At 35.9% G+C, this 25,577-nt stretch overlaps 1 protein-coding gene across 1 annotated transcript; it reads right to left on the bottom strand.

Moving 5' to 3' along the window:
* Window positions 1–17,950: 17,950 nt before the first annotated feature.
* LOC123814673 (McKusick-Kaufman/Bardet-Biedl syndromes putative chaperonin) lies at window positions 17,951–25,291 on the bottom strand. The gene is made up of 4 exons (XM_045832608.1): window positions 24,291–25,291; window positions 21,426–21,601; window positions 20,393–20,503; window positions 17,951–18,727 (listed from the first exon to the last, which is right to left on the bottom strand). Exons 1-4 carry the CDS (start codon window positions 25,273–25,275, stop codon window positions 18,287–18,289), a joined length of 1,713 nt encoding a protein of 570 aa, XP_045688564.1. The 5' UTR covers window positions 25,276–25,291; the 3' UTR covers window positions 17,951–18,286.
* Window positions 25,292–25,577: the final 286 nt, after the last annotated feature.

Genomic DNA, 25,577 nt, shown 5'->3' on the forward strand with positions numbered 1-25,577 from the left:
TGTTCAAGTCCTTTGCCCATTTTTCAATTGGGTTGTTTGTCTTCTTGAAGTGGAGTCATGTGAGTTCTTTACATGTTTTGGAGATCAAACCATTGTCTGAGGTGTCATTGGCAAATATGTTTTCCCACATGGTTAGTTCTCTTTTTAGTTTAATACTGATTTCTTTAGCCATGCAGAAGTTTTTTATTTTGATGAGATACCATTTGTTTATTCTTTCCTTTATGTCCCTTGTTCTAGGGGACATATCAGTGAAAATATTGCTGCGTGAAATATCTGAGATTTTCCTGCCCATGTTCTCCCCTAGGATTTTCATGGTGTCATGACTTATATTTAAATCTTTTATTCACCTTGAATTTATTTTTGTATAAGGTGTAAGTTGGTGCTGGAGTTTATTTTTTTTTCTGCATGTAGCTGTCCAGCTCTCCCAATAACATTTGTTGAAGAGGCTATTTTTACTCCATTTTATGTTGTTGCCCACTTTGTCAAATATTAATTGACCATAGAGACTTGGGTTTATTTCTGGGCTCTCTGTTCTGTTCCATTGGTCTATGTGCCTGTTTTTATGCCAGTGCCAGACTGTATTGATTACAGTGGCCTTGTAATGCAGTTTGTCATCAGGTATTGTGATCCCTCCTACTTTGTTCTTCTTTCTCAAAATTACTGCAGCTATTTGGGGTCATTTATGGTTCCATATAAATTTTTGAAGTGTTTGTTCTATGTCTGTGAAATATGCCATTGGTACTTTAATAGTTATTGCATTGAATCTGTAAATTGCTTCGGGTAGTACGGACATTTTGATAATGTTAATTCTTCCAATCCATGAACATGGTATATATTTCCATTTGTTTGTGTCTTCCTTGATTTTTTTCTTCAGTGTTGTGTAGTTTTCTGAGTACAGGTCTTTTACCTCCTTGGTTAGGTTTATTCTTAGGTATTTTATTTTTCTTGTTGCTATATCAAATGTGATTTTTTTCTTGATTTCTGCTTCTAATGTTGAGAAGCACTATTTTTCTATATCCATGCCCTTACTAACACTAATGAAATGTAGACCAAAAAGGAATTGTGTATTTCATTAAAAATTGTGGAAAGCATGTTTCTTTGTGGGATTAAAAAAGATTCACATGCATTTAAAAACTGTAGTTTCTTTGTAGAAATGAGAATCTGGTATTTTTATTAAATTCTATGTCCCATTAGAAGTTCACAATGAAATAGATGATATTATTATCATATCAATAAGTGGCTCCAAGCAAATATTTATTGAGTGCTTACAATCCTCACAGCACTTCATGAAGTATCTATTATTATTCATGTAGAGGAAAGGAAACTGAGGCACAGAGATGTTAAGATTGCTTAACCTCTCATGTGCAACGTTATTAACTGGGAATTGGGAGAACTTTGATTGTAACCAATTTGTTTACCATCAAATCCATAATCTTAATGATAGCCCTGTTCTATGAGCTCTAACTTCAGGAAAACATCCCCAGTATTAGATGTTGGTGTCCAGACCTGGCTTCCATATTATTCCAGTTGTTTCTTTATACACATATTCCTCAAAGTGTGGCCTGTTGGCCAAGAGGAAAAATGTGAAAACCTCAACTCCCACTCCAGAGCTCCTGTATCAGAATTCTGGGGAGTGGGTCCAAGGACACTATAAAGAGTTCTCCAGGTTTCTCTTATGCCAGCCCAAGCTTGAGAACCACTACTTTAGGCTGTACAAGGTTGGTGATCAGGCTGGCTATTCGTCTACCTACTACTTTAAGTCCAGTTTAGAGATATAAAGAGGGTTGCAACCCTGCATTATGTCTTTGGATTTTATAACCAGGGAAAGTCATAATAATAAATGCTTCTTTCTCTGTTTTGGGACTGTTCCCTATTTATCTTCCTTTCCTCTACCTTTTTTTTATGCTTCTTCATTTTCTTCCTTTTCCTATCCCCACTTGAACTTTGTGGAGCTATTGTACTAGTTTAGAACTCCTGGGTACTGAGAAATACACATGCAGTGTGCTGATGTATCATGAGAAGCCCCTCCCTCTACATGTTTTGTCTCAAGTTGGCATAGCAGTTATCTCTTCATCTCCAAGCCTCAGCCCAAATGGCATTTCCAGGTTGACCCCACCAGGACTATCCCCATTTCCCAGACAGAATCTACTACAAGCTCATTTATTTTATTCTGGCAACTCACACCTTTACCAAAACACTTATCATGGGGACTGTACCAGGTATTTAAGTGGCTGCTTCTTTTGCCCTTACCATGACTGGTGGCTTTTTGAGGGCTGTCACTATCTTATTTGTCCCTTTATCATGTGTCCTGATTTCTAGCACTGAGTGGGTAATAAATTATTTCTGGATAAAGGAAGTGAATGCAATGAGTCTTTCCTTCAGCATTCATGTAATGGGCTTGGTGTCCATGATATAGGGGTAAGGAGTGCATAAGGGGTGGATGGGCACAGGTAATGGTGCAGAGAGAAATGAACAAACCCCAGGGAGCAGCATGGTCTGATAATTGCTGCAGCCAACCAGACAAAATACAGGTGAAGATATGCAAGACAGGAAAGGACATCTCTGCCAGTCAAGGCAAAAAGTGGTACAACCACTTTGCTAAGCCTTGGTAAAGATTCCACCAGGGGACTTATTCTGCTTGTACTTTCTATCTCTCATTTCCTGATGGTCAAGTTTCACCCCATGGAGACTGGGGTAGATAGAGGACAGAGACCTGAAGACTACAAGATTTGAGCATAAGATTTATTTCTACTTCTGTTTGTAACACATGAAAATTTCTACTTTTGGGAAGGTTTACTTTAGTAAACATGTTTCCTATTGACTTAAATCAACTTCTAAAAATGCCAGTTATTTTTTCCATTATGAAATTAATATATGTTAACTGTTAATGATTTTTTAAAAGATTTTATTTATTAATTTTTATAGAGAGGGAAGGGAGAGAGACAGAGAGGGAGAGAAACATTGATCAGGTTGCTTTTAGCACACCCCAAAAAAAGGTTCCAGCCAGAAATCCAGGCATGTGTCCCTGTGACCTTTTTGTTTGTGGGATGATGCCCAACCCCCTGAACCACACTCCAGTCTGGGCACTGTTAATGATTTTAAAAATACAGAAGAGTTGAAAGATAGAGTCATCCATAATTCCATTAACCCAAAAAATCATGGCTAATATTTTTATGTAATTTTCTTTACAATTAGTAATAAAACTCTACACAATGATTTAATTGAAATATTCATCTAAAATTTTCAATCATTTATGAGGCCATCCAGAAAAAGTCCAGCCATTGCTAATATAATGAGAATGGTTTTCATGACATCAATGTAACCTGGCAGCCAAGGAGAGTGGACTGGAATGTGCATGTATGAACAATGATGACTTCATTGTGCTAGTTAATGCGTAGGTGCCATTGAATGAGCATCTGTACTGTGTGACCATCGCATTTAAAATGACTGAGTGAGTAGAGCAATGAATCTGCATCAAATTTTGTGTTAAGCTTGAACAGTCCTCCACAGAAACTATTTGGATGATTCAGAAGGCTGCAGCTATGGCAACTGGTGATTGGCAGCTTCATTACAACAATGTGCCCACTCATGCATCACATCTTGTGCAGCGTTTTTTGGCGAAACATCAAATCACCCAGGGAACTCAGCCTCCCTACAGCCTAGATTTGGTGCCCTGTGACTTCTGGCTTTTCCCAGAACTAAAACCACCTTTGAAAGGGAAGAGATTTCAGGCCATGGATAAAATTCAGGAAAATATGACAGGGCAGCTGATGGTGATCGGGAGGGCTGTGTAAGGTCCCAAGGTGCCTACTTTGAAGGGGACTGAGGAGCCATTGTCCTATGTACTGTGTTTCTTGTATCTTCTATCTTCTTCAGTAAATATCTTTATTTTTCATATCACGTGGATGGATGCTTTCTGGACATGCTCTCTCTGTCTCTCTGTGTCTCTTTGTCTCTGTCTCTCTCTCCATATATATCTGTATCTATATCTATATATATATATATATATATATCTGTATATAGAGATATATCTCAAGAAGTGATAGTGATGTGGGCATGTGCAGTGTTACACAGGGTTTCTAAAATTCTTGTTTAAGAGAATAGCATGAGTGAATGGAATAAAAGTCACTCGCTCTGTGGTTTAAAAGTTAGAGAACAATCTATCATTTCATAATTCAAAAGTCAGTGTACATTTTGACTGAAAATATCAGCTATGATCATTTAGTCTAAATATTTTCCTTTTTACAAAGTGTATTTTTCTAGAAATATGTGAATAATTCCCTTTATTTAGAGAGCAGGCATGCCAAAGTCATCATAGTTTTATTGATTTTGACATTAAACTTCCATAAAAATTAGGCAGTTTAGTGGGCAGGTCTGAGGAAAACAAATGCTCTTGCAGATTAGCAATGATATATATGTTCCTCATTGTTGACTAATTCTTAAATTCAGGGTTGCACAATAGCTGTTGGAAGTACTTTTAGGCAGATTTATTTTTGTAGCATTTGGAAATATTAAAAAAAGATAACAGCAGTGGATTCCTCTTCACTGAAAATAAAACAACAATTCTTTTTAACAGTAGTACTCAGTACACTTTATATTATTCTATTTAGATGGCAAGCTGTTATTAACAGGAAGCAAAAGGCTATTTGCTACACATACTACAGGGTCATTATTAACTCTGCAAATTTAGCATTTTTCTAAACTTTCAGACACACACTTTAATTTGGCTTGGTTATTCCTGCTATTTTCAAAGCTCACTTGATATATTTTAGGGTATAGATCTCAAACAGGAAATTAAAAAAGATGTTCCTTGTCTGGAATTGCCAGGTACATGTTACAGTAATAGCTTATTAGAAAATCCATTTAAATTGTAAAACTTGATGTTTGAAAGTTTATAATAATGATGATGAAGCTTATAAATCAAATTATTTTATAAATTATTCATTTTCTATGTAAACTCAAGCATTTAAAGACATTGTTGAATGATATACATTACTTTGTTCTATATCCCAAGAGATATGTTTCTTAGCAAAGTGGTAGGGTATAAATTTGTAAAACTTGATACATCACAAAGAAATAAAAGAAATTCTAACTATCCTTATTATTCAACTTTACCGCCAGTCAAAGCCAATGCAATAAGGTCAAAAAAGGAAAAGAAGGGACAAAACTATTATTATTGGCCAATAATACAGCTCTTTATCTTCAAAGGCCAAGAGATTCAAGAACAAGAAAGGGAGTTCAGTAAGGAAATTGAATAAAAATTCAGTATACAAAACCAGTGCCCTTTCTATAGGTCAGTTATAACCAAATGAGAAATATGACATAGAGATTTCATTCACAGTAACAAAAAACCCCCATAAAATATCTAGAAATTAAAAAAATGCATGCAAGGTATAAATATGATGAAACCAACATAAAAGTATTAAAGTACTAAATAAAACCCAAGTGACATGACATACCATTTGTCAGGACGAGTAGCCTAAATAAGGGCAGACATGGCTCAGCTCTTCCTACAAACACATCAAAATTACAACTAAAATATAGAACAACCATCACTCAGAACCATCAGAAATTGAATTGAATGGAAATCTGACAACTACAGAATTAAAGAAACCACATCCATCCAGACTGGTATAAGGGGTAGAGATGTGGAATGGGCTAGCCCCACACCCACATGTGATGGCTAAACATTCAGGAGGGATATCTTGGGAGTGAGGAGTCCCAGCCTCACACCAGGCCTGCCAGTCCAGGGTTTCAATGCCAGGAAGATAAGTCCCCACAACTTCTGGGTGCAAAAACCAGTGAGGATTGAGTTGGTGGTAGAAATGCAGGAGCCTCAAGCAGTTCCTCTTCAGGAACCCCCATATAACCTCAGTTACACTCACTCCCTCTGAGTTTCATCACTGAGGTAGCAGCTTGAAAGCCACCAGTGGAGAAACTGAAGTGTTCAGCATCAAAATGAGCAGAGGCCATAGTCCCTTTTCTGAACCCTCCAGAACCCCTGTGAACCCCACAGAGCTAAGCCAGTACCATATCTGAGACTCCATCAACATGGCTAACACTGTTTGCTGAATTCTGGAGATCCCCTGAGACTCCACACCACATAATTTATTGGGCCCACCCAAACTGCTTTTCCATATGAATGGCTGGCCTTGGCTTATGCTTTACAACTTCCTAAGTCCTCTCAAATAAGCAACAGCTGACCTCAGTGAACCCCAGACCCAGCACCAGAAGAAGCTAGCCTAAATTCAAAGCTTGGCTTCACCTGGGAATCTCTAAGGCCAGCACAAGTAGTAGCCATCTCAGATTGCTTTATAGCCCAGGTAGGGTGGTCCAGGGTAAAACACAGGTCGGGGCTGACCTTGGCCTGAACTATCTGGGAAATATCAGAGCCAGAGCACCCAGTGGGCAGCTATAGACCTTGTCAGACCACTACCACCCTACCCCTGCACAAGTAATCCTCCATGAAGGGAGGAGATTGGCGGTCAGTGGTCACAGCCAGTTCTTGCAGCTGACTGGCATGGGTAAATCATTCCCATTGACTTGCCAATAGAAACCAAGGCTCAACTACAAGAGGAGGGTGTACTCAGTCCACATGAAGGGAACACCATGAGTACTCACTTTGGGTGACAGGGGAGGCTGTACCACTGGACTCTAGAGGGCACTTATTACATTAGGCCACACTAACATGACAGGGAGTCATAGCAGCTCTACCTAGAAACAAGCACAGGGAGGCTGCCAAAATGAGGAAACAAAGAAACATGGCCCAAATGACACAACAGATCGAAACTCCAAAAAAAAAGCTAAGTAAAATGGAGATAAGCAATCTATCAGATGCATAGTTCAAAACACTAGTTATATGGATGCTCAAGGAGCTTAGTGAGGACCTCAACAGCATAAAAATGATCCAGTCAGAAACAAAGGATACACAAATTGAAATAAAGAACAATTTATAGGGAAACAAGAGTAGAATTGGTGAAGCTGAGGATCAAATCAATGATTTGGAACATAAGAAAGCAAAAAACAACCAACCAGAACCACAGGAAGAAAAAAGAATTAAAAAAATGAGAACAGTATAAGCAGCCTCTGTGACAACTTCAATAGGACCGACATTCACATCATAGTGGTGCCAGGAGGAGAAGAGAAGAGCAAGAAATGGGAAATCTATTTGAAAGAATAATGAAAAAAAACTTCCTTAATTTGGTGAAGGAAATAGACATGCAAGCCCAGGAAGCACAGAGAGTCCCAAACTAGATGGCTATAAAGAGGCCCACTCCAAAACACATCATAATTAAAATGCTAAAGGTTAACAATAAAGGGAGAATCTTAAAAGCAGCAAGAGAAAAGTTAGTAACCTATAGGAAAATTCCCATAAGACTGTCAGCTGATTTCTCAAAATAAATTTTGCAGTACAAAAGGTACTGGCAAGAAATATTTAAAGTCATGAAAATCAAGGCCCCACAGCCAAGATTGCTCTACCCAGCAAAGCTATCATTTAGAATTGAAGGGAAGATAAGAGCTTCCCAGGCAAGAAAAATTAAAGGAGTTCATCATACCATGCCATATTATATGAAATGTTAAAGGGACTTATGTAAGAAGAAGGAGATCAAAACTATGAATAATAAAATGGCAACAAATGTATGTCTATCAAAAATTGAATAAAACTAAGCAAACAAGAAGAATAGAGACAGAATCATGGATATGGAGAGTGTTTTGATGGTTGCCAGATGGGAGGTGGCTGTGAGGGAATGGGTGAACAGGTAAGGGGATTAAGAAATACAAATAGGTACTCACAGAATAGCTGTGGGTTTGTAAAATATACCATAGGAAATGAAGTACCCAAAGAACTTATACACATGACCCATGGACATGAACAATGGTGGGGGGATTGCCTGAGGGAGTGAGGAGTGCTGGGTGGAGGGGGACAAAGAAGGAAAAATCAGGACAACTGTAATAGTATAATTAATAAAATATAATTTAAAAATATTACATAGGTATCAACTATGCACAAATAATGAAATCCCAATTAAAATCTCAAAGGATTTTCATAGAAATTGTCAAGTTGGCTCTAAAATTTATCTGAATCTCTAAAACATAGAACAGTGCCTGGCACATAGTACAAGTGTGATAAATATGTGTTGATTGAATGAATCAGTGAATGAACAGCTTCAATAACTATATCAAATTAATCACATGCTATATTCCTACCCCAGATTCATCCTCTGAGCTCTAGATTTGTTTATCTATCTTCTTAATCTCTTCACTTGATTAGGGGGAAAGCAATTTAGACTCATTAGGTTTAAAACAAAACTGCTATCCCTCTCCCAAATCTTCTTCATGAGTCATCAGGATGAGTCAACTAAAAGCAGGGAGTTATCTCTAACTATCCAACTGTCCATTTGCAGTTATTTCAGTCATCACAAGCCCTGTTGTTTCTCTGCTGAATATTTCTTGAATCCATTCATGTCTCTCATCTATAATGCCAGCACCATCTGTCATAATTTCTTCCCAGTTCTAGTAAATAACTTCCTAACTACATGGTTCCCTCTCACCAAACTCACTGCTTCTCCCTTGACTGCCCTCCTACCTCAACTTAAAACATCAGCATTTTCCCTGCTTTTAGATAATTTCACTCTTCATCATTAAAATGTCTGACCTGGCCAGGCCCCCATCTGTGTCTTCAGAATTATCTTCTATGACATTTGCCCTCACTCTCCAAGTTTTGGCTACAGTGACTTTTCATTTCTTCAAATATGTTATGATAACCTCCTGCCAAAGGGTCTTTTTACATGCTACTCTTTCAGACTGGAATCATCTCATTTTTTCTTATCTAATTAATGCTGATCATTCTATGATCTCATCTCAATCATCTGTCCTTAGGTAAGATCCTCCTGATTCCCATTATACTCTCTTATAGAAATGACATATCTCTCCTTCATAGTTCAGTTTAATTTACCCTTATGTAGATCATTTTTAGACTTTAAACTCAATCAGAATAGGAACAATATCTTTCCATACTTAAAACAGCGCTAGATGATTGAAAGAATGAAGCTATACTGGAAAAATATGAGCACAATGACTGACATGGTCTTCGCTGTGAAAAAGTTGGAATCTAATGTGGCTCTAAGAAAATAAGACTCACTGAGTCAAATCAACTGCAAATGTTTTACACATTGAAGTTGTTTCTGCAAAAGAGTCTCAGGATTTATATCAAAACATTCATTATAATGAAAATAAACCAGAAAGGATTCAAATATGAGTAGAGAGATTTATTCATAAACATAATCAGGATTTAATTTATAATAGGAAGATAAAGATATTTCTTACAATGCTCAAAAAACAAACCCCAAAGGGTATTTAAGCAATAACTTGTATTCATCTATGTTTTAAAACATTGGTTTCACATACTATAAGTGTAAAGATAAAATTTTCACTTCATCATCAAGTAAGAGTGACCTAATTTAACAAGATGTTCATCTATAATAAATCCATAAGTAAAATGAATAATAATGACTGGTAATTTTTCTTGAGAAACTGATAGAAATTTCTGTATTAGTTTTTAAGTCCTTTATTATTATGAGTAACCTAAGAATTTTTTAATTTGTGTATGTAATCATAAAATAGATTTCTACGTATACCACATATATTTATTCATTTCTTACAGCCAAAAATTACATACATAAGAGAAAAAGATGCAAAAGAGTAGTTTTGATAATAATGTCTTAAGCGCCACTGACAAATGTGAATAATTTGTTGAAAAAAATTCAATCCATTTTTCTTAAAGTCAAGGAACATTAAATTTCTTTTCAATGAAGTCACCTACTCAATACTAATAAATATATCAGATGCACTGATAAAGAGTAAAATATAGCACATCAATCTACGTTCCTAGAGAAGGGGAATAGAGAATGTCAGTTATGAGGCTTAAAGAAAAAAGGGGGAAAGAAGATTATAATTAAAGAACAATAAGTGGAGAAATTATTTAAAATGTTTGGTGGTGAAATCTGCTATTAGTGCCTTGTGTCCAAGCTGGGCATATTTTACTGTGTAATTGTAGTTCTGGGGTAGGAGGAGTTACATCTTGGCAGGTTTTTTTTTTTTCATTTGTAATGAGTTAAATGGTGCCCTCCTTCCCACGAAAGATAAGTCTAAGTCCTATGCCTCATACCTGTGAATGTGATTTTGTTAGAAAATAGGATCTTTGCAGATGTAATTAAGAATCTTGGAATGAAATCATCCTGGATTTAGGTTGGACCCTAAATCCAATGACTGGTGTCCTTATAAGAGAAAGGAGAGGGAGATTTGAGAGACAAGGGGTGGATGGCCATGTGAGGACAGAGACAGAGACTGGAGAGATGTATCTAAAAGCCAAAGCATACCAAGGATTAGCAATAGCCATCAGAAACTAGAAGAGCCAAAGAATGACTGTCCCTTACAGCATCTGTGTAGTCTTATCAACACCTTGATTTCAGATTTCTAGCTTCCAGAACTGTGACAAAATAAATTTCTGTTGTTTTAACCACCAAGGTTGTGGTAATTGGTTATGATAGTAGCCCTAGCAAGCTAATACACCATCCCATTTCACAGATGATTTATGAGTTAGATGGTAGTAAAAAGTCAGGGGTAATAGTTTATCTAATATTTTAATTACTTTTTAAAGTATATTTTATTGATTATGCTATTACAGTTATTCCATCTTTTCTTCCCTTTATCTCCCTCTGCCCTGCATCCTCCCTCCCTCCAGCATCACAGGCCCCCTCCCCCCATTCCCACTAGGCTCATGCCCATGAGTCATACATATAAGTTCTTTGGCTTCTCTCTTTCCCATACTATTCTTATCTGCCCCCTGTCTATTTTGTGCCTACAAATTATGCTTCTTATGCTCTGTACCTTTTCCCCTATTCTCCCCTCTCCCCTTCCCCACTGATAACCCTCCATGTGATCTACATTTCTGTGATTCTGTTCCTGTTCTAATTGTTTGTTTAGTTTGTTTTTCTTTTTTAGGTTCATTTGTTGATAGTTGTGATTTGTTGTCATTTTATTGTTCATACTTTTGGTCTTCTTCTTTTTCTTAGATAAGTCCCTTTAACATTTCATATAATAAGGGCTTGGTGATGATGAATTCCTTTAACTTGACCTTATCTGGGAAGCACTATATCTGCCCTTCCATTCTAAGTGATAGCTTTGCTGGATAAAGTAATCTTAGATGTAGGTCCTGGACTTTCATGACTTCAAATACTTCTTTCCAGCCCCTTCTTACCTGTAAGATTTCTTTTGAGAAATCAGCTGATAGTCTTATGGACATTCCTTTGTAGGTAACTGCCTCTTCTCTTGCTGCTTTTTAAGATTCTCTCCTAATGTTTAATCTTGAGTAATTTAATTATGTCTTGGTGTGTGCTTCCTTGGGTCCAACTTCTTTGGGACTCTCTGAGTTTCCTGGACTTTCTGGAAGTCTATTTCCTTTGTCAGATTGGGGAAATTTTCCTTATTTTTTTCAAGTAACTTTTCAATTTCTTGCTCTTTCTCTTGTCCTTCTGGCATCCCAATGATTTGGATGTAGGAACATTTATAGTTGTCCCAGAGGTTTCTAAGCCTCCTCTCATCTTTTTGAATTCTTGTTTCTTCATTCTGTTCTGGTTGAATGATTATTCCTTCCTTCTGTTTCAAATAGTTGATTTGAGTCCTAGTTTCCTTCCCTTTACTGTTGGTTCCCTGTATATTTTCCTTACTTCAGTTTGTATCGCCTTCACTGCTTCCTTTATTTTGCATCCATAATCAGTCATTTCTGTGAGCATCTGGATTACCAGTGTTTTGAACTCTGTATCTGATAGGTTGCCTATCTCTTCATCACTTTGTTCTATTTTTGGAGCTTTAATCTATTCTTTCGTTGGGGCCATATTTTTTTTTCAGGGCACCTGTTACATAGTAAGGGGTGGAGCCTTAAGTATTCACCATGGCAGGACAACCCATGTCACTGTGCTATGGGGGCCATCTGTGGAGGAGCAGCAGTTAGAGAGGGAACAATGCTGTTTACTCAGCTCTCGTCCACTTTCAGTAATTTCCCCCACTACCCACAAGTGAATTGGGTCCTTCTTGTGCTGATTCCTGGATGGGTGGTTTTGTGTAGATGGGTCCATCCAAAAGACCCTCCTTTGAGACTGGGAGTTTCTCCCGCTGCCACAACCTCCAGAGGTTTTTACCTCCAGAGGTTTTGAGGCTTTATTTCCCTGCACTGGAGCCCTGTGTTGTGTGATCCATCTTACTCCCCAGTTGTTCCTTCTGGTGTATTTGTATGTGGACGTGGGGCCGCTGGGTCCACCAGTTGCCTTGTCATGTGTCCTCTCCATCCTGGCTGCCTGTCTCCACCCCTCCTACTGTCTGGATGAATGTTTCTATTTTTACCTCCTTGGTTGTCAGACTTCCATATGGTTCGATTTTCTGGCAGTTCTAGTTGATTTTTGTTTTTAAATTTGTTGATTTACTTTTGGTTGTGTGAGAAAGCAAAGCGTATCTACCTATGCCAACATCTTAAGTTCATCATATTACTTAGATGTTTTACTGACGCATATGAATGAAAATCAATAGAAATGTACAAATCTGTGCTACTAAAAAAGCACCATGTTTAGCTTGTGAATGGAAAGCTAGTTAGAAAATTGAAACCATGAAAAGAACTATGCATTTGCCTTAAAAATTCACCTCTCTAATATGTACATATATTTAATAATGCATATAATGAATATAAATATATATATATTAGAAAGATGAACTTCTGATAGATAACTTAGCCTGTTAAGAAGCATTGAGTAAAGGAGTATATAGCCAACAATGTACACAAATGTATCTACCTTACTAATAATTTAAAAAATGCAAATTATAAAAGAAGCCTATTTTCAGCTATTACATTGGCAAAGACAATAACCACTGTTGGCCAAAGTTCATGAAAATGAACACTCTCACACACTGTGGTTGGAGTATATTTATTCCACATTTTTGGAAGACAAATGATATATATGTATAATAGCCTTTCCATTTTAAATACACTTGGACTTGTTTCATACTGAGGAAATAACAAGGGCTACGAGAAAAGGACATATATAAGATGTTTACTGCATTTTTGTTTATATGAATACAAAAATTGAAACAGCCTAAGGGTATACTAATAAAAGTTCATTGACTAAATTATGGTATAAACTCTACAACTGAAATTTCTTCAGGCATTAAAAATGGTGGAGTAGAATGTGTAATGATTCTATATATTTGATTCTACATATGATATATTAGGTAAAAGAACAGATTATAAAGCAACATACCAGTTGAGTTGTTCCAGACTATTGCATAGTCCACAGCCACATCTTGAAAGCAAATCTGGCCAGATAACAACAGAGGAAGAGTCTACCTCAACTGATCGAAAGTGTCCATACTTCATGTCATTGAGAATTTTACCTCCATCATGTTGAAATGTTTTATCAACTTGCGTTTCCTGAAGTTGTGTACAATCCTTACTAGAAAATACTGTAAATTAATTTTTTAAACAGACATTGCTTTTATAGTTCAAATTTTTTTTCCTTAGTTCACATTCAATATTATTTTGTATTAGTTTCAGGTGCATGGCATAGTGGTTAGATAACCATATACTTTACAAAGTGTTCCCCTGATATTTCCAGTACCTAGCTACCACCATACATAGTTATTACAATATTATTGAATATACTCTCTATGCTGTAGCTGTAAATAATTTTTAAAACCACTTCCTTAACAGTTCAAGAAATTCATTATTCAAACTTGGATGGTAAAATATGAGATGAAAAATCATGAAAATAATTTCACAGGAGCTCACTTGACAGAAATAAATGACAAGAAAAAAACACAACTAAGTTAAGCCTCAGGCACTGTTTTGTGACTTAAAGTAAGATTGAGGTCTGAATACTGTATTATGAAGTTCCTTGGGAGACAGAATGGGAAAGCCTGATAGCTACAAAAAGGAAAAGGGAAATAATGCAGAAGAGAATGAAGTCAGTGACAGCTGCTCAATACTTTTGTGGAACTCACAGAACATGTAGCATTAACATTTATTGAACCACAGGAGTCAAACAGGATTAGCATTTTATTAATCAAAAGAGGTTAGGATTTTGGCAACATGGAAAAAATTGGACAACTAACAGAAATTTAAAGAATCTTTTAGACCAAAATACTTATTGGGTCTTAAAAATACCTTCAATTCCTTAACTCTTCCATTTGTACATATGTTAGAGTATCTTTATATGTTAGACATTTTATTTTTTAATTTTATTTATTTGTTTTTAGAGAGAGGGAGAAAGAGAGGGAAACAATCATCAATGTGTGTTTGCCTGCTACATGATCCCTGATTGGGAATTGAACTGGTGACCCTTCGGTTTGCAGGTTGGTGCTCAATCCACTAAGCCACACCAGCTATGGTTGTATGTTAGACATTTAAAATCAACTATTAGTGAAATATTTTCCACAGTATATTTAAGTTATATATTGTCAGTATCTTTTATTATCATAGGCACCCTTGAACTCATTTAGTTTGTATAGTCAAAGCTAGTTAGGCATTCACATGATATAAGAGAAACTTTAAGTACCTCTATAAGACCTATCATATTCTGTATTCTTAAATTGTTGAACTGTTCTTTGGATAACTTAAAATAAACCAATAATATTTGTAGTCAGATAAATCATGCAGGTTATTAAAGTGTATCAAGTACAAAAATCACTTTCATAATCACTGAAGGACCTGTCAAAACATCAAATTAGTTTTTATTCCTTTGATAATCTGATAATCTGATCCTCTGATAATCTTTGAGTTATAGTTAAGGAGACTAAACATCTCTTACAAAACCCTGGTTCAGCTGTCAAAATAAATCTATATTAATCTGAAGGAAAAGGCAATTTTGAAAATCTGTTATCTTTATAATTTTTTTCATGCAGTTAAGTGATTCCAATTAGTAACTATGGTATCCGTAATCCATGGAAATTTTTGCCAGTCATCTACAAAATTTGAGTTCAGAAGTATCTAATCCAATGTTAGCCTGTATCTTTGGGTTAAAAGTAGATTTATTTGCTTCTTTATTAAGAATATAGTCATATTGATACAAAAGAATCAATCCCTGAAAATTATTCCTATGTGTAGATCAAAAAAATTTTTTGGAGAGATAATTTAGTGGATTTAGGTGCACTAAAAACAGTGGAATCTAGCACCTTAATAAATTGTGGCTTAAAAGGGATATAAAGCAACTTGACAATCTCCTATTACAAATTCACATTGAGGAAATATTTATAATAAACATTCTATTTTATCCCTGCAATTTTTGTTTGAAGTGTTGTCTTTTCATTCTGAGGAATGTTAGTTGACCTCTTTTTGTTTGTCAGACATAATACTCAACAGTTTAGAGGTTAAAAAAAAGATTTATTCACAACCCCGACCTCAAGGAACTGATCATCTAGCCAGTGAGACATACAACATCTTTCCAAAAGGTATCCAGCCGCAAAATATGAAAAGTAGAGACATTTACTGAAGAAGATACAAGAAACATGGTACATAGGACAATGAAGCCACAGTTCCTTTCAAAGTAGGCACCTTGGGACCTCCCACAGTTTTCCCAATTATCATTAGCTGCCCTGTTGTATTTTCCTGAATACCAATCATGGTCTGAAATCTCTGCCCTTTCGAAGATAATTTTAGTTTTGGGAAAAGCCAGAAGTTACTTGGCACCAAATCTGGGCAGTAGGAGGACTGAGACACCTGGATGATTTGATGTTTTGTCAAAAAACTCTGCACGAGATGTGATGCATGAGCAGGCATGTTGTTGTTTTGAAGTTGCCAATCACCAGTTGCCTATAGCTGTGGCCTTCTGAATCATCTGAATAATTTCCACACAGAGGAATGTTCAAGTTTAAGGCAAAGTCTGATGCAGATTCATTGCTCTCCTTGCTCAATCATTTTGAATGTGATGGCCACCCAGCACACATGCTTATTCTACAGTGTCTACCACTCCCACTGAGGAGTACAGTGGAGTCGTCATTGTTTATGCATGTGCATTCCAATCCATTCTCCTTGGCTGCCAGGTTACATTGATGTCATCCAAACCACCCTTGTTATTATATTAACAATGGTGGGACTTTTTCCAGACAGACCTGGTATATCTTTAATATTACTTTTCTTTTTATATAGGAAAGCAACTGAAAAGATGCACTTAATGTCTGATTCATATTTTTCAAATTTTTCATTAAAACATAATATTGATCATTATCTTATGGGTTATCTAAATCCTCTACCTCAGGGGCTCTCATGTGGCAGAAATGGCAGGGGCCACACTCTACCTTGAGGTTACACTAGGGACAATCTACTTCCAAATCCAGGCCCATGTGGGCTGTTGGCTGGAAGCCTCACTCAGTCCTTTGCCATATATGAGACTCTCCACAGGGCAGTTCCCAACCTGCCAGCAGGCCTCCATCAGAGTGAGCAAGTGAGAGATCAAGAGAAAAGCCCATCTTTTTACAACCTAACATCAGATGTAATACCCCATCACTTCTGCTGTATTTTACTCATTAAAAGCTAGTCATTAGGTCCTGCCCACACCCAAAAGAAGGACTACCAGAAGGTGAGATCATTGTCAGCCATCTTAGAGACTACATGCAAATTACTGCAAAATACATTCACACCCTCCCAGATTTCCAAACGTCTCACTGTATTGCAACATCAGTTCGAAGTCCAAAATCTCATCACTGAAATCAGATCAGGGTGAGTGAAGTTCCTCAGGTGTAATTTTCTTAAGCACAGCTCCTGGAGCCCAGTTCCTCTCCATCTAAAGACCCATGAAGTTAATGAGACAAGTCATCTGTCCTATGCTCCCAACAAATAATGATGGGTCAGGCATGAATAACCTCAATAAGACATTCTTGTACAGAAAGGGGGAAATTGAGACTTACGGAAGTCACTACATCCAGCCCACACCCAAGGGGCCTGAAACCCAGGAGGTGGGATCTCTGGGGGCCAACTTAGAGGCTGCCTACCACATTGCCCTGCTACTTGACTCTAATAATAAAAAAGTAAAATTTTAGAAAAATATTTGATTACACTTGAGGGGTAGCTGATTTTCCAATATATACTGCATTATTGAGAGTTTGTACTGTAATTTTTTCTTTGGCTCAGGGTAAATTTTCTTTTGAATTCCAAGAATACTGTAGAAAATTGCTTAAAAATTATATCTCCCACTATCATGGCTATACATCTGATTATTGATTCTCAGGATGTTTAACGTTCCAAAAATTTTCAAACTGTTTTCCTAAAGGTTAATTTAGCAACTGTTACAGTTCCACACTGATTCCTTGAGCTGGATTCTGTATTTCTTCAATTTATCAATATACCTTGCATTTGCATAAAAATCAAATTATGTTCCTCGGTGAAACATCAGTGTCTGTACTTTGACTATGAGAACTGCTCTAGTCTCTTTTCTGCAACACTGACTGAACTAGAGAAATAACTTTTCCACTTCTTTTCTCTATGCTGCTTAGTTACTATTCATACATTTCCTCAAAATAACAGAAATGAAGAACTGTGGAAAGAACTAGCAATTGCTTGTAGATCAGGTTCTACAATTACCTAAACACTGAATATAATCTCAGATAAAGAACACTGAGCCCTGGCTGGCATAGCTCGGTGGATTGAGTGCAGGCTGCTAACCAAAGCATCACAGGTTTGATTCCCAGTCAGGGCACATGCCTGGATTGCAGGCCACGGCCCCCAGCAACTGCACATTGATGTTTCTCTTTCTCCCTCCCTTCCCTCTCTAAAAAAAAAAAAAAAAAAGAACACTGAAATTTCACTAAATATGCAGTTTGAAAACTTCTTTTGATTGAGAAATATGCACTGGGTGCTTTGTGATATTTTGGAATCAAATTTTATAAACAAAAATATCTATAATAAGTATATAGAAACCAAGATATAGATTAGGATAGATTAAGAGTTTATTTCTGTATGTTCTTAGAATAATATCAAAATAACAAAAAAATTTAGAGCAACATACATTGGTATCTGTAAAAGATCAAAGATAATTACAGTATCTTTAATAATGCTTCACATTTTTATTATTTTATGGTATTTCTATTCAAGAATACATTTTTCCTTACATCAGTAAATCTGTAATTTTGTGAGCTATCTATTAAAAATGCAGAACAGACTTTGGAAGAGAACAAATACACTCAATATTATTCTTAATTAATACCTGACTAGTTTATTTTTAATATAAACAATTACTTTCTTATATCAGTTTTTATCTTCAATGACATACGAAAGATCCAAAATCAAATTAGCTGTCTCCACAGCCACCTTCAGGCCACTAAGCTTAGCAGTGAAACAGTCCAATGTCAGGTTGTTGGCTGAGCCCACAGCTTCATGTGGAAGGCAGGGTTGTGGTGCAAAAGGACGCTGAGCACTCCTTAAGAAAGACCAGTTGAGTTCTTCCTGGCTACTGTATAGTCCACAGCCACATCTTGAAAGCAAATCTGGCCAGTGAACAACAGAGGGAGAATCTGCCTGAACTGACCAAAAGTGTCCATACTTCAGGTCAGTGAGAATTTCACCTCCATCATGTTCTAAAGAGCCAGTGAGAGATTCTAGCGCACTGCAAAATGCTTCAGTAATTAGTTGAAGTTCTGTTTGAGTACACCAACCATCTTTGAGAATGCTTTCTGGTTTATTAAGAGTCTAAAGAGTAAGGGAACAATTAAAAACATATACAGAGCAATTAATATTATAAAAATGTTTCTGAAAAATAGAGTACTTGATCAAACCCTTATTCATAAAGTTACTATTTACTTTCAATTTATTTAGGGGTTTGGCACAATGCTAATGGGCATACATGAGTCAGCTGGCCAGGCTTTAATGCCTTAACCTAGTTTTTTGTAGTAAAAATACATACACAGTTATGTTATCAGAATGAATGAATAATAAGTCCCATAATCAACTTATTCTGAATGACTGCTCAGTAGTGCCTCCTTAATACATGAAGAACAAGGCATAATGCTCATACAGGTTTTTATACACAGGAAGAAGTTTCTGAAGGGTAATGTCTAAGTGAAGTACTTATATTAAAAAAAATGCTTGAGATTTGTTAAAAATGAGAACATATGTATTAAGACAAAAACCATTTAGGAATGTGTGCAATTTTATATCAATGTTTTAAAAATATTCTTCATCTTTAAATTAATGAAAATTAATGTGACTTTAAACTGGTTTTTTTTGGTTCCACCATTCTAAAAAGTTTATCCTAGAAATGTCATGATAGAAAAAAAGTAATATACTAGTAAACTTATAATTGAATGTTTGTTAAAAATTCCTACCTAACTACTTAAAAACAGTGACCACTTTTTAAAAAAATTCTTACCCAGGAGGTTTGAACCAGATGAGATAATCTCTAATAAATATTCTTTTTCCATATTTTCAATGCTGACTTGTTACTTCAAAATCTTACTCAAGGTTATCTTCGTCCTCCAAAAATTTTTTTCTAGTTTACTCAACCCAATTTACAGACCATATTATTGCCCATTCAGCATCCATAGATTGACACTGATTTTGTTTTTCATAATAGATATTCTGATAACTTTTCATGAATGGACTTTAGCATCATGTAGATTTAAAATTATTTGAGGAAGCAAGGTGGGGCATGTCTGCAGAAAACATTTATACTCTCTCCAGTCCCAGGCATCCACCAGAAGCTCTGTAGAGACTCTTAATAACATTCTTGACCAGCCAAACAATCAATTGCAAATATCTCATATCTGCAAATATGTTTTGAGAAACATATACCTGTTTGTGTCTACTTTCAAATAAAGTAGGCCAGTGTTTATTAACTAAGTAGAACTATAATGCAATAAATTCATCTCTTGTTAGGAAATGGTTTCCTGGATTAATAAAAAAGATTCTACTTAATAGAAATAGTATATATCATAAATGGATACCAATTTAAAAATTATAATAGAATATAATACTTAAAATGTTTTAAAAATAAAATTAAATCTTTTCTTGATGATCCAGCACTTTCCTTGTGAATATCAATTACTGCTATACCACAGCAGCTGATATCTCTGATATGACAATTCCCATTAACAGAATACCCATTTCAACATATAATATTTAGATAAAACACAAAGAATGTGATCATTTGGTAAAAGGTTAGATTAATAATAATCACTGTGATACAGATATTACCTTATATTTGCAAGTGTTATTTTCCTCAAGTGTTTTCCAATACAATATCTGATTTAGACAATGGAGAAATTAGGCATTAAGGGCTCTAGGGAATTATGATTCGGTTTGTCATAAAATGAATACTGCTAAGAATTCAGCTAATCTGAGGACTATCAAACCTACCTGATGTCTGATGTATGCTGCCAAGTGAGTTTCAGTACAGCCACCTCCCAACAAAACACATGGCTCCTTGATTGTTAACTGTAAAACATGCAGTGCTGTCTCACATGTGAGCTGCTCGAGAAACAAATCATCAGAATCAGACAGTGACATCAGGTACACAAAAAAATACAGCCATATTCTCAACTTAGACAGTAAATGCAAAGAGCCTGATTTTAATTGCAAAAGAACAAAATCTGTGTTTCCAAGGTTGTAGTGTGATGAATGCATTTTGGAATAAAGATTAGAGATTAAGAAATATATCTTAAACAAATGTTTGTTTTCATGGACAAGATCAATATCATTTTTCATATATATTTAGCTCTGCAAATTGAGATTCACAAATGAATGGTCTAAAAATAACTGGGTAAGCAAGGTTTGCTAGTACCTGTACTAAAACATTTATTTTAGTCTAAATAAGTTAGCTGAATAACTAATATAAATTTATTTCAAATTGCTATGGAAATGATAACATAGCTAAAACCCAGCTGTATTAAAAACACATAGACCTTTAATATTTATCAAGGGTATAACCTTGAGCATACCCTTGATAAATGAATTGAGCATGAATTTTCAAGCTTGTGACCAATGCCATAGGTTATCACTTTCCCTGTATAAAAGTTGCATGTGCTATTGCTGATAGAGAACAACAAATCCTATTAAGAGGTGGATGATGGGTGTGACTGCAGAACTCATTATCTATGTGAATTATTATACACATTTAGCATCAAAGAGCATTCAAGTTAATTTCTTAAGAAAAGTTCATTTGTTAAGGACGTTTAGATTATTTGTAAGTACTAGAGATAATACATGATAACACATGCCAGGTTGACTGTAGCGTGTACTTGTCACTTTAATTCTCACTTTTGTTGTTTTTGCTTTCTATACCACCTAGAGAAGTTACAGGGCAGGGAGAGCATAGCTCACCAATGTGAAAAAAAAAGTCATATCTTTCTGAGTGGCTATGCCCCTAGATATAGAAGTCAAAGTTCATTACCTTCAACTCATCCCAGACAGTGTCATTTCTGTTGCCGAGAAGCAAGCTGCAGACAGTTTCTTCATTAGGAATAAGGTGAAAAAACCATTTGAAGCCAAATTTTTCAGTGCACAAATCTTTCACACTTCCATAACTACTAGGAGAGACTGAGCTGAGGGAACCAATAGGTTGTGTTCCTATTTTTTTAAAGTTTAGAAAACACAAAGCATATGAGTAAAGATGGAGTATACAATCCTTTAAAATTATATTTTTCCCAGCCAGTGTAAGTCCCATAAACATATCATCTAAAATGACATATAGGATAAAGAATAAGATGCAGCTTCTTAAACCTATTAAATAAGTAGTGTTCTGCTATTAAAATGGTATGAAATAAAGCAGAGGTTGTTAGTTTACTGACTTCTTTGAACATATTTTAGAAGCTATTTTGTACTCTTCAGAAAAAAGGACACAAAATTTTGCATACATTTTCTGGGTGTCCAGGAACTCTGAAAGCCCATTCATGAATCAGAAATCCAAAACTAAGACCCCCCCATTAACCTGGAATAGGGTGAGGACAGAGCATAGGCTATTATTTTTAAAAGGCATTATTATCTTCACCTTAAAACACAAATCAGAATGCCCAAATAGCTGTTTTGGGTTCTATATAGTGAGCATATAGTATTTTCTCCCCAGCAACTGTTTATATGTAAATAGCTACCTAAATTATGCCAAAATAAAATATGTAACATTCTAATTTCATTTTGTTGTTCTTTGATATATTATTTTGCTTACCCTTTGCACAAGTGAAAGTTTACAAAACACAAATTAATAAAAATAGAAAAGTTAGGATGACTAGGTTTCTAAAATTTCTAAAACTTAGTGGAAGTTATGTATGAAATGGCCTCAAACTTGTGTAAGAAACAATAACAGTCATAACATGACTGTTTAAAGTCTTAACACTAAAACTCTAACTGAACAATGTGGTCCTTTGGGCCAGTTTCCTCTTTCAGGTTTTAAACCTTAGGGGTTAAAATAATATTTTTAATAACACTTCCAGCTCAAAAAACTTGAGAACCCAGAAAATAATCACTGTGCAATTTTACTTCCTTGAGTATCCTTTGTTTGTTACTTCTAAAGGCTCAGGAATACTCGAGTGACCTACGATTTAAGGGAAAGTAAAAAGCCTACATCTTGTATAATCTCATGTGGTGGACACAATAGAGAATACATAGTGCGAGGACCTGGCTTTATTGGTTATCAGCGACTGGACGTGAAGTCATTCACTCACGTCTTTAACTTTTCAGGGCGGGCGGGTTTCCCCATGTGAGCATTAAATGAAAATAACAATTTCTACTTCACAAATAAACCCAATGTTAAAAATGCTCCATAAGCCACGATAAGCTTCACACACATCATCCGTGTTTGGGAACTCCATTATTTGCCCTTTCATGATGACTTGACTATTTAGCCCAAATCGATAGAGGAATTTTGTTTGAAGGGGAAGAAAGGAGGTAATGTTTACCTAGATATACCCTGGAAAAATGAATTAGGCTCAAAACATACTTCGGCTGAGCCACGGGCTACATACATATACGTGTGTGTGTATGTATTTCTCACGTTCTATCTCAGAAGGTCTTTTATCCCAAGACTGAAGACTAAAGCTCTGGCGATTAATACTATGTTCTAATTACATATGGGATAAACAACAATTGAGGACAGTTGTGGGCTGGTGTGGAAACTCAGTGCCCACTTATATTTTTATAAGAAAATGCTTCATATCAACTAAATAATCTGTCATACCTAATATTCACAATGGGAAATTACCTGATTTATTAAAAGCCATCAAGTATTTAAGTATATGAGTCTGATCCCTATTAATAAGAAATTCCAAAGAACTATTTGCATTATTTAACAATTTCCTCTTTGACAATCTTACAAAGGTAGGGCAGTAACCCAGAGATGTTATATATTCAATCCTTGCCATACATAGTACTCCTTTTTTGATAATTTATAAGAGAAAAATTAGTGAACTTTAACAGTGGTTTATCTAGTAGCTTATAAATTACAATTAATCGGAATAAAATAACCATCTTTCTGACCGATTGTTAATGCAGTTAAAGGAATACTAAAAAGTGGCTGAAATGAGGAACTCTTTAGTTTATCATTTTTCTTTGGCTCTAACAGGTAAATATCAACTTTACATCTGCTTTTAATTTACTGAAGTCATGAAATACAGTGAATTTTTGCCTATTATAATAACTCGTTATTATATTACAGTTAATTCAACAAACATTTTGATACACCTACTGTGTACCAGCCTGCTGTAGGCTCTGAAAATAAAAGATGATCCTGGTTCTCATGGAGCTCAGCTGGAAATATTTGGGATATTTAAAGCTAGAACACATACACACCCTTAATTAGGAACCACTAGGCAGCAGTGCAGTTGTTTGCTGGAGTTATATAAAAGTGAAGAAAAGGGAATATCCTTGCTGCAAAATTGCCTTCTGAATCATGAAGGATTTAAGTGCTTTACAAAACTCAAGTAGAATTTTGAGTAAAGTGTGAAAGGCCTTATGATTAAAAGGATGTTAGTCTTCTCAAAAATCTGTGATATTTGGAGGTTAAATTTTAGGCTACAACAGACTCTATAGTACATCTTAGAGCTGGGAAATACATAGAAAATAGCCATAATCACTCAATATTTAATAAGTGAACAATATAGGATCTTTTCCAAAAACATTTGCTGCCAGAAATGATACTCGCATAAGCTGTGAGGTTGGCGGCTTCTAAAATTTTTCAAGATGTTAACAGTGACACACACCAAGAGTATCTCTGTTCAAAAAAGTGTGATTTATTAACTGTAAGGGGCAAAAGCTGTGTCTTTACCTGTCATTTTACTCAGCGGTTCCATCAGAGCCACTCCAACTCTGTCTATGGCAATAACACGATGCATACTGAGAAACTGTTTCAAAGATGGGTGTATTACTTTTTGGCACATGACAAGATCTACATGATCACCAACTAGCTGCCTTCCTAGGTTAAGCAACTGGTCCAGAACTGCATTTTCAAGAGAAACACCATAATTGACCACTACAGTTCCTTCTCCAGTATCAGAAAGGTCTCCAGATAAAGACACACGAAAGAGTGCCACCTTGAAAGAATCTGATTTTTTGAAAGGCAGTATCTTCATCAATTGAACTTCTGACATTTCAATAAGTATTCCAGGCAACACAGTAGAATCTATAACTCTTTGACCTTTTAGAGGTACAATTATACTCCTTCCTAAAATGATGTGGCCTTTGGTGTTTTCTGGAATTGTAAGCAAAAAGGCTCTGAGAATCAGAGTGCTGATGTGTTCTATTTCCTTTCTGGTGAGCATACAGGCAGGCTTACTTGTTAACACACTGCGTACCAAACAAAGGAGGATCTGAGTGCTACTAAAGTTGACTGGGATTCGACAACCACAGATCTCAGACTTGAGGTAACTGGTGCAGAGGCTCAGAAGATGTTTATTTAATTTAATGACAGTGGTGGGTGTCAAGCCTATTCTGTGAACATTTTCAATCAGATTGCAGCAAAGAATGCCTGTGAACAAGCCACAGTCACTGAAGCATGACACATGATTCTGCACGGAGGTCGTCAGGATCTTTAAAATGGGATGGGTGACAAAGAGGTTAGCGAGCAGGGCTGATGACTGCGAGGTTGTGCGCACAGAACCCCCCAGGCCATTGTGCAGCTGCTTCAGCCGGCCTGAAGGGCCATAGCACGATGTTAAAACTCCTTTCAAGACAGACAGTGTGGCTCTAACTCTCTCACTTGTAAGTGGTTCACTTTTACACAGTGATGGCTTTTTAGCTTCCAAACGAAACATCTTACTTCAGGTGGCAATTTGTGAAGACAGCTTTTATTTTGTTAACCATAGTTTTCTATTTAACATTTTTAAAAAGTATTCTTTAGGAATGAAAGTCTGAATATGCAGCATTGTGGCTATAAAATTAAATAGCTTCACATTTACGAAGCTAATCAGCATGTAATATTTAATGACATTATTAGTAATTCCGAAAATTTATTTTACTTCATTCTTTGACATTCTTTTGTTGACTTGCGGACTGAGATTTTACAGACTGTTTTGCAGCCCTTTGCATAAAGTATGTTCCAAGATGAACACCTATG

Source organism: Phyllostomus hastatus, unplaced genomic scaffold (assembly GCF_019186645.2).
Source record: "Phyllostomus hastatus isolate PE091 unplaced genomic scaffold, TTU_PhHast_1.1 phas_contig_17, whole genome shotgun sequence".
Taxonomy (NCBI): domain Eukaryota; kingdom Metazoa; phylum Chordata; class Mammalia; order Chiroptera; family Phyllostomidae; genus Phyllostomus; species Phyllostomus hastatus.